General features: G+C 48.9%; 1 protein-coding gene across 2 annotated transcripts in view; it reads right to left on the reverse strand.

Annotated features, from left to right (window-relative positions):
• The window catches only part of LOC141054018 (tumor necrosis factor receptor superfamily member 16-like), a 34,780-nt gene extending 15,560 nt beyond the window's left edge, over positions 1–19,220 (reverse strand). Inside the window, exons 1-4 of one of the 2 annotated variants that reach the window (XM_073551159.1) lie at positions 19,023–19,220; positions 12,171–12,300; positions 11,597–11,962; positions 2,201–2,269 (exon numbers count right to left, since the gene is read on the reverse strand). In XM_073551159.1, the coding sequence (XP_073407260.1) occupies positions 2,201–2,269; positions 11,597–11,962; positions 12,171–12,300; positions 19,023–19,064 (607 nt within the window). In that variant the 5' untranslated portion in view covers positions 19,065–19,220. The remainder of the gene's footprint in view (positions 1–2,200; positions 2,270–11,596; positions 11,963–12,170; positions 12,301–19,022) is intronic. The other variant, XM_073551158.1, reaches the window with a different exon arrangement.
• Positions 19,221–21,451: the final 2,231 nt, after the last annotated feature.

Raw genomic sequence — 21,451 nt, forward strand, 5'->3', positions numbered from 1 at the left:
GAACAGCAGAGACTGTGTGCAGCCTGACAGCCCCGCACGGCCTCACCACTAGATGAACCCAGAGGTAGCAGAAGATCACAGTGCTGCCCCTCTCCAGCTGTGCCCCTTACCATACCCCCCACCCAGATCTGCTGTCAACACACCCTGCCTGCACAGCACATGCTGCCCCCTCCCTCTGCCTTTGAAGTATCTGTGTGATGAGGGTCAGAGGAAGGGGGGCGGGTCACAGAAAATATTCACATCCAAAAAAACAAATACAACCTCAACAAGAAGGTAACAAGAAGCTGATAGTGGAGGAGGAGGAGGAGAGTGTCAGAGCAAACATGAGATGTGGAGGAAGATAAAAGAACAGAGACAATCCCAGACGAGACAATCCCAGACGCCAAGATCCTAACACTAATCTGTACAGCATCAGAAACTCTACAGATCAGTCTACTATAATGCTGCCCCTATGTACAAGAATATAACTACTATAATACTGCTCCCATGTACAAGAATATAACTACTATAATACTGCTCCTATGTACAAGAATATAACTACTATAACACTGCTCCTATGTACAAGAATATAGCTACTATAATACTGCCCCTATGTACAAGAATATAACTACTATAATACTGCTCCCATGTACAAGAATATAGCTACTATAATACTGCTCCTATGTACAAGAATATAGCTACTATAATACTGCTCCCATGTACAAGAATATAACTACTATAATACTGCTCCCATGTACAAGAATATAACTACTATAATACTGCTCCTATGTACAAGAATATAGCTACTATAATACTGCCCCTATGTACAAGAATATAGCTACTATAATACTGCTCCCATGTACAAGAATATAACTACTATAATACTGCTCCTATGTACAAGAATATAGCTACTATAATACTGCTCCTATGTACAAGAATATAGCTACTATAATACTGCTCCCATGTACAAGAATATAACTACTATAATACTGCTCCCATGTACAAGAATATAGCTACTATAATACTGCTCCTATGTACAAGAATATAGCTACTATAATACTGCCCCTATGTACAAGAATATAACTACTATAATACTGCTCCCATGTACAAGAATATAACTACTATAATACTGCTCCTATGTACAAGAATATAGCTACTATAATACTGCTCCTATGTACAAGAATATAGCTACTATAATACTGCCCCTATGTACAAGAATATAACTACTATAATACTGCTCCCATGTACAAGAATATAACTACTATAATACTGCTCCCATGTACAAGAATATAACTACTATAATACTGCTCCTGTCCACAGGAGTGGTCCTGTGCAGTGTATATATACACAGGAGGAGTGGTACTGTGCAGTGTATATATACAGGAGGAGTGGTACTGTGCAGTGTATATATACAGGAGGAGTGGTACTGTGCAGTGTATATATACAGGAGGAGTGGTACTGTGCAGTGTATATATACAGGAGGAGTGGTACTGTGCAGTGTATATATACAGGAGGAGTGGTACTGTGCAGTGTATATATACAGGAGGAGTGGTACTGTGCAGTGTATATATACAGGAGGAGTGGTACTGTGCAGTGTATATATACAGGAGGAGTGGTACTGTGCAGTGTATATATACAGGAGGAGTGGTACTGTGCAGTGTATATATACAGGAGGAGTGGTACTGTGCAGTGTGTATATACGGGAGGAGTGGTACTGTGCAGTGTGTATATACGGGAGGAGTGGTACTGTGCAGTGTGTATATACGGGAGGAGTGGTACTGTGCAGTGTGTATATACAGGAGGAGTGGTACTGTGCAGTGTGTATATACGGGAGGAGTGGTACTGTGCAGTGTATATACAGGAGGAGGGGTACTGTGCAGTGTATATATACAGGACAGGAGGATTAGTAAATTGACCCCAATTTTTTGTGTTAGTGGAGCAGGGAATCTATCACTCCAGTACATGGGCAGCATGGTGGCTCAGTGGTTAGCACTGTTATGGCTTATTTCTACATTCCAAAGACTAAGGGATGGGAAATGTTGGTTATTAGGTCTGTGCAGCGAAGTGGAGTATGATGGCGCGATGTAAGTAAAATAAGACATAAATGCCAGTTGTGCCCACCTGTAATGTTGAAGTCTGTACCAAAAACATATGTTGAAAAATCAGCTATTTTTGGTAATATAATGGAGCAGTAACAGGAGCGGTATAACATTATACTTACTGCCATCCTCCACTGATGTGTACATTGTGCTGTTATCATCTTTACGCTTTAAGATTGGCACATCTTTATCTGGTGCAAAACAAAAATATCACATATAATTAAAATTCTGCCCAAAGATACACCCTGTACCAGTATTATACTCCAGAGCTGCACTCACTATTCTGCTGGTGCAGTCACTGTGTACATACATTACATTACTGATCCTGAGTTACATCCTGTATTATACCCCAGAGCTGCGCTCACTATTCTGCTGGTGCAGTCACTGTGTACATACATTACATTACTGATCCTGAGTTACATCCTGTATTATACCCCAGAGCTGCGCTCACTATTCTGCTGGTGCAGTCACTGTGTACATACATTACATTACTGATCCTGAGTTACATCCTGTATTATACTCCAGAGCTGCACTCACTATTCTGCTGATGCAGTCACTGTGTACATACATTACATTACTGATCCTGAGTTACATCTTGTATTATACCCCAGAGCTGCAATCACTATTCTGCTGGTGCAGTCACTGTGTACATACATTACATTACTGATCCTGAGTTACAGCCTGTATTATACTCCAGAGCTGCACTCACTATTCTGCTGGTGCAGTCACTGTGTACATACATTACATTACTGATCCTGAGTTACATCCTGTATTATACTCCAGAGCTGCACTCACTATTCTGATGCTTATTATTGGACATTGTCTCATTTCTGGATTAACCCCTTTCCCTTCTCAGCAGAACTCCTATGATGTAGGGTTTGCCGTTCATGTCGCCTTCAGCATTAGATGAATGTCGGCTGAACTCACCAATTATGTTACCAGCCAACCATCTAAGCTCTGAGTGGGCTAAAAGAAGCAAGGATTCTTGGGAGATTTCAGCTCTGAAGCCTGCAATATGTGCATCTCTGGAATATAGCACAAGACGAAACGAGTGCAGGTTTAGTTTTCGGAGCTCATCACTAGCACCGAACGCAGGAAACATATCTACTGTAAGACTCCATTGGTTACATTGTTGCAGATCTGTTGTCCTGTGTTTAGCATAAAATAATGAGGTGAACAGCAGAGACTGTGTGCAGCCTGACAGCCCCGCACGGCCTCACCACTAGATGAACCCAGAGGTAGCAGAAGATCACAGTGCTGCCCCTCTCCAGCTGTGCCCCTTACCATACCCCCCACCCAGATCTGCTGTCAACACACCCTGCCTGCACAGCACATGCTGCCCCCTCCCTCTGCCTTTGAAGTATCTGTGTGATGAGGGTCAGAGGAAGGGGGACGGGTCACAGAAAATATTCACATCCAAAAAAACAAATACAACCTCAACAAGAAGGTAACAAGAAGCTGATAGTGGAGGAGGAGGAGGAGAGTGTCAGCGCAAACATGAGATGTGGAGGAAGATAAAAGAACAGAGACAATCCCAGACGAGACAATCCCAGACGCCAAGATCCTAACACTAATCTGTACAGCATCAGAAACTCTACAGATCAGTCTACTATAATGCTGCCCCTATGTACAAGAATATAACTACTATAATACTGCTCCCATGTACAAGAATATAACTACTATAATACTGCCCTATGTACAAGAATATAACTACTATAATACTGCTCCTATGTACAAGAATATAACTGCTATAATACTGCCCCTATGTACAAGAATATAACTACTATAATACTGCCCCTATGTACAAGAATATAACTACTATAATACTGCCTCCTATGTACAAGAATATAACTACTATAATACTGCCCCTATGTACAAGAATGTAACTACTATAATACTGCCCCTATATACAAGAATATAACTACTATAATACTTCCCCTATGTACAAGAATATAACTACTATAATACTGCCCCTATATACAAGAATATAACTACTATAATACTGCCCCTATGTACAAGAATATAACTGCTATAATACTGCCCCTATGTACAAGAATATAACTACTATAATACTGCCCCTATGTACAAGAATATAACTACTATAATACTGCCCCTATGTACAAGAATATAACTGCTATAATACTGCTCCTATGTACAAGAATATAACTGCTATAATACTGCCCCTATGTACAAGAATATAACTGCTATAATACTGCCCCTATGTACAAGAATATAACTACTATAATACTGCCTCCTATGTACAAGAATATAACTACTATAATACTGCCCCTATGTACAAGAATATAACTACTATAATACTGCCCCTATATACAAGAATATAACTACTATAATACTGCCCCTATATACAAGAATATAACTACTATAATACTGCCCCTATGTACAAGAATATAACTACTATAATACTGCCCCTATATACAAGAATATAACTACTATAATACTGCCCCTATGTACAAGAATATAACTACTATAATACTGCTCCTATGTACAAGAATATAACTACTATAATACTGCCCCCTATGTACAAGAATATAACTACTATAATACTGCCCCTATATACAAGAATATAACTACTATAATACTGCCCTATGTACAAGAATATAACTACTATAATACTGTCTCCTATGTACAAGAATATAACTACTATAATACTGCCCCTATATACAAGAATATAACACTGTCTCCTATGTACAAGAATATAACTACTATAATACTGCCCCTATGTACAAGAACATAACTACTATAATACTGTCTCCCATGTACAAGAATATAACTACTATAATACTGCTCCTATGTACAAGAATATAACTGCTATAATACTGCCCCTATGTACAAGAATATAACTACTATAATACTGCCCCTATGTACAAGAATATTACTATAATACTGCCCCTATATACAAGAATATAACTACTATAATACTGCCCCTATGTACAAGAATATAACTACTATAATACTGCCCCTATGTACAAGAATATAACTACTATAATACTGCCCCTATGTACAAGAATATAACTACTATAATACTGCCCCTACGTACAAGAATATAACTACTATAATACTGCTCCTATGTACAAGAATATAACTGCTATAATACTGCCCCTATGTACAAGAATATAACTACTATAATACTGCCCCTATGTACAAGAATATTACTATAATACTGCCCTATGTACAATATAACTACTATAATACTGCCCCTATATACAAGAATATAACTACTATAATACTGCCCCTATGTACAAGAATATAACTACTATAATACTGCCCCTATGTACAAGAATATTACTATAATACTGCCCTATGTACAATATAACTACTATAATACTGCCCCTATATACAAGAATATAACTACTATAATACTGCCCCTATGTACAAGAATATAACTACTATAATACTGCTCCTATGTACAAGAATATAACTGCTATAATACTGCCCCTATGTACAAGAATATAACTACTATAATACTGCCCCTATGTACAAGAATATTACTATAATACTGCCCTATGTACAATATAACTACTATAATACTGCCCCTATGTACAATATAACTACTATAATACTGCCCCTATGTACAAGAATATAACTACTATAATACTGCTCCTATGTACAAGAATATAACTGCTATAATACTGCCCCTATGTACAAGAATATAACTACTATAATACTGCTCCTATGTACAAGAATATAACTGCTATAATACTGCCCCTATGTACAAGAATATAACTACTATAATACTGCCCCTATGTACAAGAATATAACTACTATAATACTGCCCCTACGTACAAGAATATAACTACTATAATACTGCTCCTATGTACAAGAATATAACTGCTATAATACTGCCCCTATGTACAAGAATATAACTACTATAATACTGCCCCTATGTACAAGAATATTACTATAATACTGCCCTATGTACAATATAACTACTATAATACTGCCCCTATATACAAGAATATAACTACTATAATACTGCCCCTATGTACAAGAATATAACTACTATAATACTGCTCCTATGTACAAGAATATAACTGCTATAATACTGCCCCTATGTACAAGAATATAACTACTATAATACTGCTCCTATGTACAAGAATATAACTACTATAATACTGCCCCTATGTACAAGAATATAACTACTATAATACTGCTCCTATGTACAAGAATATAACTACTATAATACTGCCCCTATGTACAAGAATATAACTACTATAATACTGCTCCTATGTACAAGAATATAACTACTATAATACTGCTCCTATGTACAAGAATATAACTGCTATAATACTGCCCCTATATACAAGAATATAACTACTATAATACTGCCCCTATGTACAAGAATATAACTACTATAATACTGCCCCTATGTACAAGAATATAACTACTATAATACTGCCCCTACGTACAAGAATATAACTACTATAATACTGCCTCCTATGTACAAGAATAATAATAATAATAATAATAATAATAATAATAAATTTTATTTCTATAGCGCCGACATATTCCGCAGCACTTTACATTTCAGAGGGGATTTGTACAGACAATAGACATTACAGCATAACAATAATCACATACAGTAGATTATAACAAATACCAAGAGGAATGAGGGCCCTGCTCGCAAGCTTACAGTCTATGAGGAAAGAGGGAGACACGAAAGGTGGGTGGTAACAGTTGCTCTGATTGTATGGACCAGTCATAATGTTAAGTAACAGTACAGACGCAGAGGGCTAATGGATGCATAAAGCATGTGGGAACATGATGCGGGAAATCTGGTTATGGTAAAACTTTTGGCTGTGCCACCCAGGGATAGATTAGGTTAATGTGTTGAGGCGATAGGCCAGTCTGAATAAATGCGTTTTCAGGGCACGCTTAAAATTGTGGGGATTGGGGACTAATCGTATTGACCTGGGAAGTGCATTCCAAAGAATTGGCGCGGCACGTGTAAAGTCTTGGAGACGGGAGTGGGAGGTTCTGACTATTGAGGATACTAACCTCAGGTCATCAGCAGAATGGAGGGCGCGGGTAGGGTGGTATACTGAAACAAGGGAGGAGATGTAGGGTGGTGCTGAGCCATGGAGGGCTTTGTGGGTGAGGGTAATAAGTTTATACTGAATTCTGGAGTGGATGGGTAGCCAGTGTAATGACTGGCACAAGGTAGAGGCATCGGTGTAACGATTGGTGAGGAATATCATCCTGGCTGCAGCATTCAAGACAGATTGGAGAGGGGAGAGTTTGGTAAGAGGGAGACCGATTAGAAGAGAGTTACAATAGTCGAGACGAGAATGAATAAGAGAAACAGTAAGAGTTTTTGCAGAGTCAAAAGTAAGAAAAGGTCGAATTCTAGAAATGTTTTTGAGGTGCAGATGACAAGAGCGAGCCAGTGATCGAATGTGGGGGGCAAAGGAAAGCTCGGAATCAAGTATGACCCCAAGACAGCGGGCCTGTTGCTGGGGAGTAATAGTGGAACCACACACGGGAATGGCAATGTCGGGTATAGGTACATTAGTAGCGGGAGGAAACACCAGGAGTTCAGTCTCTGACAGGTTCAGTTTCAGATATAGTGAGGACATGATGTTAGACACAGCGTTTAGACAATCGCCGGTGTTTTCTAGAAAGGCTGGCGTGATGTCAGGAGAAGAAGCGTATAATTGGGTGTCATCAGCATAGAGATGGTACTGGAACCCAAATCTACTGATTGTTTGACCAATAGGGGCAGTGTACAAGGAGAAGAGGAGGGGGCCTAGAACCGATCCTTGGGGGACCCCAACAGTAAGGGGAAGGTGAGAGGAGGAGGAACCGGCAAAAGATACAGTAAAGGAGCGGTCGGAGAGATAGGAGGAGAACCAGGAGAGAACGGTTTCCTTGAGGCCAATGGAATGGAGCATAGTGAGGAGGAGCTGATGATCCACAGTGTCGAATGCTGCAGAGAGATCCAAGAGAATTAGCATGGAGTAGTGACCATTTGATTTAGCTGTTAGCAGATCATTAGAGACTTTAGTGAGGGCAGTTTCAGTGGAGTGTAAAGAGCGGAAACCGGATTGGAGAGGGTCGAGAACAGAGTTTTCTGAGAGATAGTGGATAAGATGGGAGTGGACCAGGCATTCCAGGAGTTTAGAGATGAAGGGAAGATTAGAGACAGGTCTATAGTTAGCGGCACAGTTTTGGTCGAGGGATGGTTTTTTAAGTAGTGGATGTATGATGGCATGCTTAAATGAGGAGGGAAAAATACCAGAAGAGAGAGAGAGGTTAAATATTTTAGTTAGGTGAGGGGTGACAGCAGGGGAAAGGGACTGGAGGAGATGTGACGGAAATGGGTCACTGGTGCAAGTAGTTGGGCGAGAAGATGCAAGGAGCCTGCTTACTACTTCTTCTGTGACTGGTTCAAGATCAGAGAGTGAGTTAGATGCAGTGGGGGAGGGAGGACAGTGCATGGTATGAGGTGATTGGGAGATAATTTCCTGTCGAATCTGGTCAATTTTTTCTTTGAAGTAATTGGCCAGATCGTCAGCTCGGAGCTCCGTGGTTGGGGCCTGTACTCTTGGATTGAGTAGAGAATGAAAAATGTCAAAGACGTTTCGGGTTATTGGACAGTGAAGTGATGAGGGTGTTGAAATAGGTTTGTTTGGAGAGGTGAAGGGCAGTGTTGTATGTTCTAAGCATAAACATAAAATGGATGAAATCTTCGTGTAGATTGGATTTTCTCCACAGACGTTCGGCGCACCTGGAGCACCGCTGCAGGAAACGTGTTTGCACCGTGTGCCAGGGTTGTCGCCGTCTGTGTTGTGGTGTTCTATTTATAGGAGGTGCAAATTCATCCAGGGCACTTTGAAGTGTTTCATTGTAATGCTTCAATGCAGAATCAGGACATGAGAGGGAGGAGATAGGGGCCAATGAAGACTGCAAGTTCTTCATAAGTTTCTGGGTGTTAATGGCCTGTATGTTTCTATAAGTATGGACAGTGGGGGTGACCTGAGCAGCCTGGCAGTTCTGTATAGAGAATGAAAGAAGATTGTGGTCAGAGAGCGGGAGAGGGGAGTTTGCAAAATCATCCACTGAGCAAAGCCGAGAGAAGACCAAGTCGAGGGAGTTTCCGTCTTCATGCGTTGGAGAATTAGTAAGCTGCAAAAGGCCAAATGAGGAGGTTAGAGATAAAAGGTGAGTAGCAGATGGGGAGAGGGGAAGAGCAACGGGGATGTTGAAATCTCCCATGATGAGGGTACGGATGTCACAGGAGAGAAAATGTGGAAGCCAAGTGGCAAAATAATGCAGGAACTGATGGGAGGGGCTGGGAGGATGATACACCACCGCCACTCGCATGGAGAAGGGGGTGTAGAGTCTGACGGCATGGACCTCAAAAGAAGGGAAGACTAGTGAGGGTACTTGAGGGATAACCTGAAAGGTACATTTTGGTGGTAGGAGCAGACCAACGCCTCCACCTGCTCTATTGTCTGATCTTGGGGTATGAGAGAAGTGTAGTCCCCCGTATGAAAGTGCAGCAGCAGCGGTAGTGTCTGACTGCTGGATCCAGGTTTCAGTAAGTGCCAGGAGGCTAAGAGAATTAGAAAGGAAGAAGTCATGAGTGAAGGAGAGTTTGTTACACACTGAGCGAGAATTCCAGAGGGCCCAATTAAAAGACAGATGGCAGGCAGGGAATATTAATCAGATTAGAGGGGTTTCTGAGTGTAGCAGTTGGGGGGTTTGACTTTCTATAACATGGGGGACCAGGGTTGGGAGCAATGTCTCCTGCGACTAGGAGAAGGAAGATAGAAATAGTGAGCAGATGGTTAAGTGATTTGTGAGAGCGTCTCTGATGTTGAATGGTGGGACTGGCTGGATCTGTGCGATTTAACAATGTGAAAAGAGCGTGAGTGCTATACATAGGAGAGGAAAGAAGCGACGGGCCGATATGGATGGAGTGTAGAGAGTTAATGCCAGGGCAGTGGATGTGTGTGAATGCAGCGGCCAGGATTAAAATTACACAAATGCATATGGTATATATTTGTTGTACTACAAATGTACAGAGAGTAGATGTATATAAATATCTTACCTGTCTCCTGCCCTGTCTAACTGCCATGTTATAACTGCCAATAGTACTTTGATACATGTACTTGGATTACATGTGCATAAATGCCCCCTGCATAAATGCTCCCCCTAGCTAGGTCTGAATATATAGGAGGTTAAGGCTAAGTTTTTTTTTTTAGTTTTTTTTTGTTGGCTCTCTCTTCTCGTTAATCAATCACACTAAACTGAGACACCAGGACCCAATAAAATGTTGTGGTCAAATAAACACATGTCCAGCACTACATGGATCATAAAGCACTTTGAAAAGTTTCTTGACCTCACAACATAAGGGGACAAGCAGAGTAAGTTGGAAAAACTATATACCAGAAATAAGCTTGCAGAGTTGAAAACACAGAGATAGCATTCAGGATTAACTGCTTGCTGACATTGAATGGAGACACAGGAGTGGATTCAGAGCAGAGATTGGAAAAGCTGGTTATATAACTACTATAATACTGCTCCTATGTACAGGAATATAACTACTATAATACTGCCCCCTATATACAAGAATATAACTACTATAATACTGCCCCTATGTACAAGAATATAACTACTATAATACTGCCCCCCTATGTACAAGAATATAACTACTATAATACTGCCCCCCTATGTACAAGAATATAACTACTATAATACTGCCCCCTATGTACAAGAATATAACTACTATAATACTGCTCCTATGTACAAGAATATAACTACTATAATACTGCCCCTATGTATAAGAATATAACTACTATAATACTGCACCTATATACAAGAATATAACTACTATAATACTGCTGTATGTCCTGACTTTACATTTCCACCGATCGTACAATCGTCTGGATTACGCTGACACTTGGACGCTTTGCCTTCAGGATGATTGCAGTTATTGTCCTTGGATGAGATTTAGTGAATGGACTGTAAAGGAAAGGATTAAGAAGCAGATAAATGGAGGGAGCGGCCGGGGTAAGTTGCCCACTGAGAGGCGGTCCTCGCGGGGCGCAGTCTGGTAAATCTCCTTTATGGATCTTCTTCGTAGCAGATCTGGTTCTGCCAAGAAAACCGTAGTGGAGAGAACCTGAGTAATAATATGATGGCGGCTTCTGGGTCTCCTACTGCTCTACTGAGGGAGATGCCAGCGGCAGCATCTCTTGCCCGGACGTCTATGGACAGCTGGCTTCAAGGACCGTGGAGGTATCTGCCCACACAATGAAGACATCTTGATGCCACCTGCCCAGCGTCACCAGCCTGGTGGGATCAGAAGCTGGCAGTGCCAGCGCAGCCAGGGGGTGTCACAGAATCCGGGGATTAGACAAGTTACTGGACATTGGGGGTGACGTGCTCCAAACCCTCAGCTGGGACCATTCTTAGTCCAGGACTGTTCCTGCTGACAGCAAGCAGAGCTACTAATGACAAAGCACAATGCTGCAGAAGGCGCAGGCGGCACTTACTCATACACAGGATGTCGTGGTGGGGGGTGCAGTCTCCGATCTGGACCTCGGTCTCCAGACACCGGCTCCGGCAGGGCAGGCAGGGCGACCGGCTGCTCTTCACCTCAGAGTAGAAGCCCTGGGGGCAGGGGTTGCACTGCGTGTTCTCCGTGCGGGTGCAGGGCGTCGTGGCACCAGAGCCCTTGGAGCACACGTGGCAAGCGAGGCAGACACCGACCTCGGAGTGCAGGTAGTAGCCATCAGGACAGTGGCAGACGGCATCGTGCTCAGCGGTGCAGGTGGCGTTCAGTGTCTGCAGGGCGCCCCGGCAGCTGGAGCACGGCCGGCACCGCTCAGTGACACTGGACACATGGGAGAAGGTGGAACCTGCAAGAACCGTGGGTTAGACTCCAAACTAACGGATCAGAGGGCACATGCTGCACCTGCCGGTCAGGACTCGTGGAAAGCTGGGTGAGAACTTCCATCCATACAGATGGCCTATTTGTAGGACACCTGGGAGGTGGAGCTGTAACGGCGCCATATTAGCCATCACCCAGCTTTCCCAGAATCCTGATCCTCTGTGGACATCACTTACCCTCTGTGCACGGCTCGCACACCGTATCCTTAGTCAAACAGGGCACGGACACCCCATAACCCGGGGGGCACAGGTAGCAGCACGCTCCGCCTTGTGTATGCACACCGCTCGGACACTCCTCCGCAGCCACCTGCAAAACAGAGAGGATGGGTTAGAAAGAGGCAAAAGTGTGGAAGAGGGCAGACGCGGAGCGGAAGAAGGAGGCAGGCGCGGAGCGGAAGAAGGAGGCAGGCGCGGAGCGGAAGAAGGAGGCAGGCGCGGAGCGGAAGAAGGAGGCAGGCGCGGAGCGGAAGAAGGAGGCAGGCGCAGAGCGGAAGAAGGAGGCAGGCGCAGAGCGGAAGAAGGAGGCAGACGCGGAGCGGAAGAAGGAAGCAGGCGCGGAAGAAGGAAGAAGGAAGCAGGCGCGGAAGAAGGAAGAAGGAGGCAGGCGCTCAAGAAGGAAGAAGGAGGCAGGCGCGGAGCGGAAGAAGGAAGAAGGAAGCAGGCGCGGAAGAAGGAAGAAGGCGCGGAAGAAGGAAGAAGGCGCGGAAGAAGGAAGAAGGCGCGGAAGAAGGAAGAAGGCGCGGAAGAAGGAAGAAGGCGCGGAAGAAGGAAGAAGGCGCGGAAGAAGGAAGAAGGCGCGGAAGAAGGAAGAAGGAAGCAGGCGCGGAAGAAGAAAGAAGGAAGCAGGCGCGGAAGAAGAAAGAAGGAAGCAGGCGCGGAAGAAGAAAGAAGGAAGCAGGCGCGGAAGAAGAAAGAAGGAAGCAGGCGCGGAAGAAGAAAGAAGGAAGCAGGCGCGGAGAGGAAGAAGGAAGCAGGCAGAAGAGGGCAGGCGCGGAGCGGAAGGAGGAGGAGAAGAGGAATAAGACAGGCGCGGAGCAGAAGAGGGAAGCTAATGCCCCAGAGAGTAACATCTGAAGAAAGCAGTCAGTGACCCCCCACATCAATGCCGGCTGCACGGAGATCCCAGAATGTGTCAACAGTGTCTCAAATTATTTACTGCCTGTAAGGCAGCGACATTATGTGGCAATAATCTGCGCTCGGCTCAGCTACATCTGCTCGGTGTAGGGGAAGAGGCACACGTGGTAAGCGGAAAAAGAAAATCAGAAGGCTCCGCAGGTTTCCACAAGTGAGGTCTAGCCAGTGGAGGGTGAAGTAAAAGGACTCGATGGAGGATATGAGCTGCAGTGCCCATGATGTCCAGCAGAGGCGCTGCAGTCACTCTGGTTTATGCACTACACTGGTCAGTACTGGAATATACCACAGAGCAGCGCAGACATCACAGGAGGCCATGGAGCTCCAGCACTGAACAGGTTAACTGCCCCCTCCCCACCTCCTGATACCTCTCACCTTGTAGCTTGGAGTTTCATGTCCTCCCCACAAAAACCTCCTGGGGACCTAACACCTCCTGCATGAGGTGCATCTGCCACCGCCGACAACCACCCAGCTGGACAAGATGAGAGACATCTCCTGTCTCAGATTCCACATCTCAGCCGCTGTATCTAGGCCTCAGGTGTGATAATAAAGGCTGAGAGAAGGAAAAGGACTACAACCCTCACGGGGACTGGCGAATGGACAGACGAGGGCCCCGAGGCGGATCCAGGGCCAATATGTGTGTCTGTGACCTCTGGGGCCCCGGAGTGGCTGCACAGCTCAGACCAAAGCCCCCAACGACCCCCCATCATATAATATTACAATGTACCTAATCCTGTGTGTGACACTGTATGCGAGCCCCATGCCTAGGTCCACTCCTTGCAGCCCACCCGTGGAGCACCATACCTAGGTCCAGTCATTTGCAGCCCGCCCGCGGTGCCCCGTACCTAGGTCCGCCCTTTGTGGCACGCCCACGGAACCCCATGCCTAGGTCCAGCCCTTGCGGCCCACCCACGGAGCCCCGTACCTAGGTCCGCCCTCTGCGGCCCACCCGCGGATCCCCGTACCTAGGTCCGCCCTCTGCGGCCCACCCGCGGATCCCCGTACCTAGGTCCGCCCTCTGCGGCCCACCCGCGGATCCCCGTACCTAGGTCCGCCCTCTGCGGCCCACCCGCGGATCCCCGTACCTAGGTCCGCCCTCTGCGGCCCACCCGCGGATCCCCGTACCTAGGTCCGCCCTCTGCGGCCCGCCCGCGGATCCCCGTACCTAGGTCCGCCCTCTGCGGCCCGCCAAGAGCCCCGTACCTAGGTCTGCCCTCTGCGGCCCGCCAAGAGCCCCGTACCTAGGTCTGCCCTCTGCGGCCCGCCCATTACCCTACCTAGGTCTGCCCTCTGCGGCCCGCCCGCGGATTACCCTACCTAGGTCTGCCCTCTGCGGCCCGCCCGCGGATTACCCTACCTAGGTCTACCTTCTGCAGCACGCCCACCCTGCCCCGTACCTAGGTCTTCCTACTGGTGTGGAGGAGATGGAGTCGTCACACTGAGTCCTGTGTGTCATGCCCCCTGGCAGGTAGGGTGGTGCGATGCCAGGCTGTGGGTTACATGCAGTTTAATTAGGACCAGAGCTGAACAAACAGTCACAGATCCTTCAGCGAGTGCCGCACAGCAGCGCCCTTGTTCTACCGCACAGGGAGGGAGACTTAAAGGACGACTCCAGCCACAGCCGATATCCCTATGACGGGTGCAGGGGGCCTCGCACAGACCCCCGGGGAGTCACTCCCAGTCCCTTCCATTATGTAACACCATCAGAGTGAGCCCTGAACTCAATGTCGCCCCCTGCAGGATACAACGGACCAGACAGAGGGGCACAATCACCCAATGTGGAGGTGAAACCCCCAGACACCGCGCCCTGCAATGAAGGGATCGTCCTACATTTACAATGAGGGCCATTCCAGGGTTTTCAAGTAAAAGCCCCCCGCTGCTGACAGAACAGATATGGCGGGTGTAAACTGAGCAATCTCTCTAAACCCAGACCCATATGTGCCACAAGTAGGAATGGACATGCACTAAATAAGAGGTATAAGGATCCCGCGCCCCATCACTGTACCCCCAATAATGATCCCTGCTAGTGCTGATCCCAAGTGATCGCCCCGGACAGTGATCGCCAGGCACGGCTAGATGATCGCCGAACCATGAATTTTAAGGGTCAATTCTTGGTCATTTGTGCACGAGAATGAGAGCATACGATTGGCCTCCTGTACGATGGATCATTCTGTGGGGCCGCGCCGGCACGAAGGGTTAATGGACGCTGTGAATCCTCCGGTCCCGGGGTCTTGTTTTCATTAGGCCCCTCATCTCCCTCTTCTCTTATAATGATCACTACACAAAACCGGCTCCATATTTGGTGAGGGACACAGTGGTCTCCCCTGCCAGGACCCACTATGGCGCTGAGCATCTGGAGACATCCGAGGACGCCCGCAGACATGAGGGACAAGTGGGGGTGGGGTACTGCCACCCACCAGCGCCCAGAACATGAGGGGGCACCGAGGAGAGGTGGGACGGACGTCCATCACCACACCTCCGAGATCCAGGAGACCCTCCAAGCCCCTCGCTCTTCCACGTAAGTATATGTGGTAGAGGACCATACCACCCAGGCCTGGACGGCAGCCTGGACCCTTCTATTTGGGGGGTGGATGGACCACCATCTCTAACAGCAGCCTCAGGGCACCGGGCCTAGTAGTCGGTGTATTCTATAGGCCCGTGACTTGCGCCCCCTGAGGATTACACCGTGTGTTCTGCCTTTGGTTCTGGGCCAGTGAACCCGGGTGATGCCCAATCTAGGGGCGAGACTTTCCTAGAGGACAACGCAGCACGATCTCCCCCCCCGAGCCTGGCACCGCGTACCCCCCAGGTATCCAGCTAATCATCGTCCCAGGAACCAGCAGAAATGTGGTTTTTCTAAGCTCTGACCACTTAATTATTGAGGCCGAGAAGTCGCGTTCAGGGGGATGAATGAGCCGCTTCTCTCTGCTGAAAGAGTCTCTTCAGACGCTGCGCCCCCCTCGCCCGGCAGCACCCGGCTCAGAGGCATCCATTACTGGCTCGCTTCAGGAACGCTTCCACGAAGTCAGGGTACGCGCCTGGAGGGGAACACCAGAGTACAAGACCTAGCCCTCAACCCGCGGGCATAGGACTTCAGCCATGGGTGGATGCAGACAGGAAGGGCCCCAGCGCAGGAACACTATGGGGGGGGGGGGCCCAGCGCGGGAACACTATAGGGGGGGGGGCCCAGCGCGGGAACACTATAGGGGGGGGGGGGGGGGGAGGGTTCCAGCGCAGAAACACTATACAGGGGGGGGACCCCAGCGCAGGAACACTATAGGGGGGCCCAGCGCAGGAACACTATAGGGGGGGGTTCCAGCGCAGGAACACTATGGGGGGGGGCCCAGCGCGGGAACACTATACAGGGGGGGGAGGGGACCCCAGCGCAGGAACACTATACAGGGGGGGGGGAGGGGACCCCAGCGCAGGAACACTATACAGGGGGGGGGAGGGGACCCCAGCGCAGGAACACTATACAGGGGGGGGGAGGGGACCCCAGTGCAGGAACACTAAACAGGGGACCCAGCGCAGGAACACTATACGGGGGGGTTCCAGCACAGGAACACTATACGGGGGGGGGAGGGTTCCAGCGCAGGAACACTATACAGGGGGGGGACCCCAGCGCAGGAACACTATAGGGGGGGGCCCAGCGCAGGAACACTATGGAGGGGACCCCAGCGCGGGAACACTATACAGGGGGAGAGGGGACCCCAGCGCAGGAACACTATACAGGGGGAGAGGGGACCCCAGCGCAGGAACACTATACAGGGGGAGAGGGGACCCCAGCGCAGGAACACTATACAGGGGGGGGGGGGGAGGGGACCCCAGCGCAGGAACACTATACAGGGGGGGGGGGGGAGGGGACCCCAGCGCAGGAACACTATACAGGGGGGGGGACCCCAGCGCACATGAACACTATACGGGGGGGCCCCGAGGAATGCGGGGGCTTAATCCACCAGAGACCCCCAAACAATCTTCGATGAATTCCACCATTATGGAGATAAGCGAGGTCAGCGGAGTCCGGCCGCCGCTGATTCACAGGTGACCTCTCACAGCTGAGAGTTTGCTACAGTTGTATCCAGTCTGGACAATCCTCTGTGAGCTGAACATGGGAAGATCTCCTGTGCTGACGGTTTGCTACAATGTATCAGTCCAGTGGCTGAGCGGATCAGATCCGGGAGGATTCCCATTCCCTGACAACAAGCAGAGATCTTAGATTTGGTGCAGACTTGGAAAACGGTCTGAAATGAAACAAAAAACCCTCAGAGCTCGCGCACACATTGTGGCTTTTGGCATTTTCTTATCCAGTCCTGGACGACACCGGTTTGAGAAGTTGGGATTGAGACGGGGCATAATGGCCCAACAGGGCCGTGCCAAATTCATGGAGAGAATCTACAAGACCTCACACCAGACAGGAACCGGAAGAACTGTCATAGGCCCCAGGACACTGCAGCGTGGGGCCCGGGCGGTTTTTGGTCCATCAGACCGCAGGAGAGCTGCGTACAGTTTCTGTGGCTGAATACTGGGGGGATAAAGCCGATATCATTAATGCATTAGGGGGGGGATGCGAGCGCGGACAAGCCTGGAAATTGGCCATCAGTGACCTAATAACGCGCTAATGAGAGAAGTCCGGCAGCGGATCCATCACCGCAGACACTTCCGCTACTGGGAAAGCTGGGTGACAGCAAATATGGCTGCCAGGGGCCTGGGAGGACCGGGCGACAACCTGCATGGGAGCAGACGATAACGGCGGAGATAGAATGGGTGTCGAGGAGAAGTCATGTACCGCGCCGTGTGAATGCGACCGTACAGGATTGTTATACGGGGGGGGGGGGGGGGGGTCGCTCGGTTTTAGGTTTTCACTGCAGATTCCATTCCTGGTTTTGGACCAAATGCGGATCCAGAAGCGCGAGGTGTGAATGAGCCCCTACACCGAGGAGCCGGGCGCCGATCATGGGGGGTCAGACTCCGCAGATCCCTAGAATGAGGCCAGAACCGGATATATCAGTCACACAGTTAACCCTTCCACCGCCGTCCTCTGACCGTGCCGTGAACCCGCCGCAGCGCCTCCATCTTTGCTGCCTCCATAGCGGAGTCAAAGTTGCAGAAAACGACGATCAGCAAAGCGTCAGGATCTCAGACATTCTAACATCTGGTGACAACATTCCGCCGGCGCAGAAGCCATCGCTGAGCGACGATTTTAACCCTTCATTCTTCAATGAGCGCCGCAAAGTCAAAAACTGTATCGCCCCAAATGTAACAATGTGTCACGCGGGATATGGAGGCGTTTAATATTTGGGTGAGATTTCTGCCCCTCTACGTCCCGCGGAATGACCCCGGCGGACAGGTATCAGACGAGGAATCCAGAAAGTTTCCCAAAACTCCCAGCAGCCGCATCACCTGGCGGCGGGCACGGGGGAGAGAGGCGCCGGGCAGGTTCCCACACGCTCCCTCTTTCATCGCATCTTTGTCCCCTGACGTCTTGCCGGTGGCAGCCATTTTATCGCCCGGCAGACGATATCCCACCCGGGAGTCGTTTCTGTACGGTGAGAGGCATTGCGCCCTGCGGTAAGGTGCCGACATCTAAGTTGCAAAAGTAAATGCACCCCCAATGGCTATTGTGTGACGCTGACCGGTTGGGGGTGATCGTCTGCCCCGACTGCACAGCGACACCAGGTACAAAGCAGACATGGACTGTGAGCTCTGGGGTCAGGGGTGTAAGGATGGATCACACCTCTATGGAACCACAGCTCCCAGCATGCCACCCTCCGCCTGTGCTGGGACTTGTAGTCCCTGCACATCAGACATCCATTAATGCTGTAATGGGGATGAGGTCACTCATCCCCCCGGTAACCCCTTCACTGCCGGAGGCGCCGCAGAACGTCAGCCTGGTCCCACCTTGGAGATGAGCAGCAAGGAGAAGGTCAGCAGGGTCCTCATGGCTCCTCTGTAGTCCGGGCTCAGTACATGGTGCAGGGCTGGAGCGCCGTCCTCCTCCTCCTCCTCACTCCGACCATCAAGACATGGAGGAGGGGAGCAGGAGCCTAAAAGGAGGCAGAGCTCTGCAGGAGGAGGATCCGCCGCTGGGAGGAGGGGGCAGAGCAGCAGACAATGGCCGGCCTGCTGTTAACCCCTGCCGTGCTGCCGCCTGGGGTCATCCTCATACCATTGTCTGTGCCAATAACAGAGCAGAGATCAGAAACTGAGAGCAGGGTCAGAGCCCACTGATACCGCCAGGGGGCAGGACTGGAAAAACCGCACAACTGCAGCAGAGTGTGCACAGGAGGCAGTGGGGGCTCCGGGTGATCAAACCTCACTGCGGAAGGAAAACTTCACAAACTTCCTGACTTTTGTTCTCTCTTTCTGGAGTAAAGCTGCGTCTGGTGGAGACTTTTCTTTTTTATTATTATTATTATTATTATTATTATTATTATTATTATTATTATTATAGCGCCATTTATTCCATGGCGCTTTACATGTAAGGAGGGGTATACATAAAAACAAGTACAATAATCTTAAACAATACAAGTCATAACTGGTCCAGGAGGAGAGAGGACCCTGCCCGCGAGGGCTCACAATCTACAACGGGATGGGTGAGGGTACAGTAGGCGAGGGTAGAGCTGGTCGTGCAGCGGTTTGGTGGATCGGTGGTTACTGCAGGTTGTAGGCTTGTCGGAAGAGGTCGGTCTTCAGGCTCTTTTTGAAGGTTTCGATGGTAGGTGAGAGTCTGATATGTTGTGGTAGAGAGTTCCAGAGTAGGGGGGAAGCATTTCTTTGCACTTATTCTTTATTTAATTGCCGCTTTTTCTACGTTTTCGGCTTTTGTCCGGCATTTTGGGCGCAGTTTTTTATTATCCAGATGTTGCCGCTTGATTTGTATCCTGGAGAAATTACAAAATGGGGCAAAATTTTAGCGCAATTCTGTTCCAGCTCCGCGGTGATGCCCAGCGGCAATGAAGTCCAGCGGCGGTGATGTCCAGCGGTGGTGATGTCCAGCAGCAATGAAGTTCAGCGGCGGTGATGCCCAGCAGCAGTTATGTCCAGTGGCAATGAAGTTCAGCGGTGGTGATGCCCAGCGGCAGTGATGCCCAGCGGCGGTGATATCCAGTGGCAATGAAGTCCAGCGGCGGTGATGCCCAGCGGCAGTGATGTCCAGCGGCGGTGATGTCCAGCAGCAGTTATGTTCATCGGCGGTGATACTCAGTGACAGTGGCAGTTATTCACATCGGCAATGAAGTCCAGTGGCGGTGATGCCCAGCGGCGGTGATGTCCAGCAGCGGTTATGTCCAGCGGCGGTGATGCCCAGCGGCGGTGATGTCCAGCAGCAGTTATGTCCATCGGCGGTGATACTCAGTGACAGGTGGTGATGCCCAGCGGCGGTAATGTCCAGCAGCAGTTATGTCCAGCGGCGGTGATGCCCAGCGGCGGTGATGTCCAGCAGCAGTTATGTCCATCGGCGGTGATGCTCAGTAACAGTGGTGGTGATGCCCAGCGGCGGTAATGTCCAGCAGCAGTTATGTCCAGCGGCGGTGATGCTCAGTAACAGTGGTGGTGATGCCCAGCGGCAGTTATGTCCAGCAGCAGTTATGCCCACTGGCGGTGATGCTCAGTAACAGTGGTGGTGATGCCCAGCGGCAGTTATGTCCAGCAACAGTTATGCCCAGCGGCGGTGATGGTCAGTAACAGTGGTGGTGATGCCCAGCGGCGGTAATGTCCAGCAGCAGTTATGTCCAGCGGCGGTGATGCTCAGTAACAGTGGTGGTGATGCCCAGCGGCGGTAATGTCCAGCAGCAGTTATGTCCAGCGGCGGTGATGCTCAGTAACAGTGGTGGTGATGCCCAGCGGCAGTTATGTCCAGCAGCAGTTATGCCCAGCGGCGGTGATGGTCAGTAACAGTGGTGGTGATGCCCAGCGGCGGTAATGTCCAGCAGCAGTTATGCCCAGTGGCGGTGATGCTCAGTAACAGTGGTGGTGATGCCCAGCGGCAGTTATGTCCAGCAGCAGTTATGCCCAGCGGCGGTGATGCTCAGTAACAGTGGTGGTGATGCCCAGCGGCGGTAATGTCCAGCAGCAGTTATGTCCAGCGGCGGTGATGCTCAGTAACAGTGGTGGTGATGCCCAGCGGCGGTAATGTCCAGCAGCAGTTATGCCCAGCGGCGGTGATGGTCAGTAACAGTGGTGGTGATGCCCAGCGGCAGTTATGCCCAGCAGCAGTTATGCCCAGTGGCGGTGATGCTCAGTAACAGTGGTGGTGATGCCCAGCGGCAGTTATGTCCAGCAACAGTTATGCCCAGCGGCGGTGATGGTCAGTAACAGTGGTGGTGATG

The sequence above is a fragment of the Dendrobates tinctorius genome, unplaced genomic scaffold (assembly GCF_039654945.1).
Source record: "Dendrobates tinctorius isolate UK_male_01 unplaced genomic scaffold, ASM3965494v1 ptg000173l, whole genome shotgun sequence".
In the NCBI taxonomy this organism is placed as follows: domain Eukaryota; kingdom Metazoa; phylum Chordata; class Amphibia; order Anura; family Dendrobatidae; genus Dendrobates; species Dendrobates tinctorius.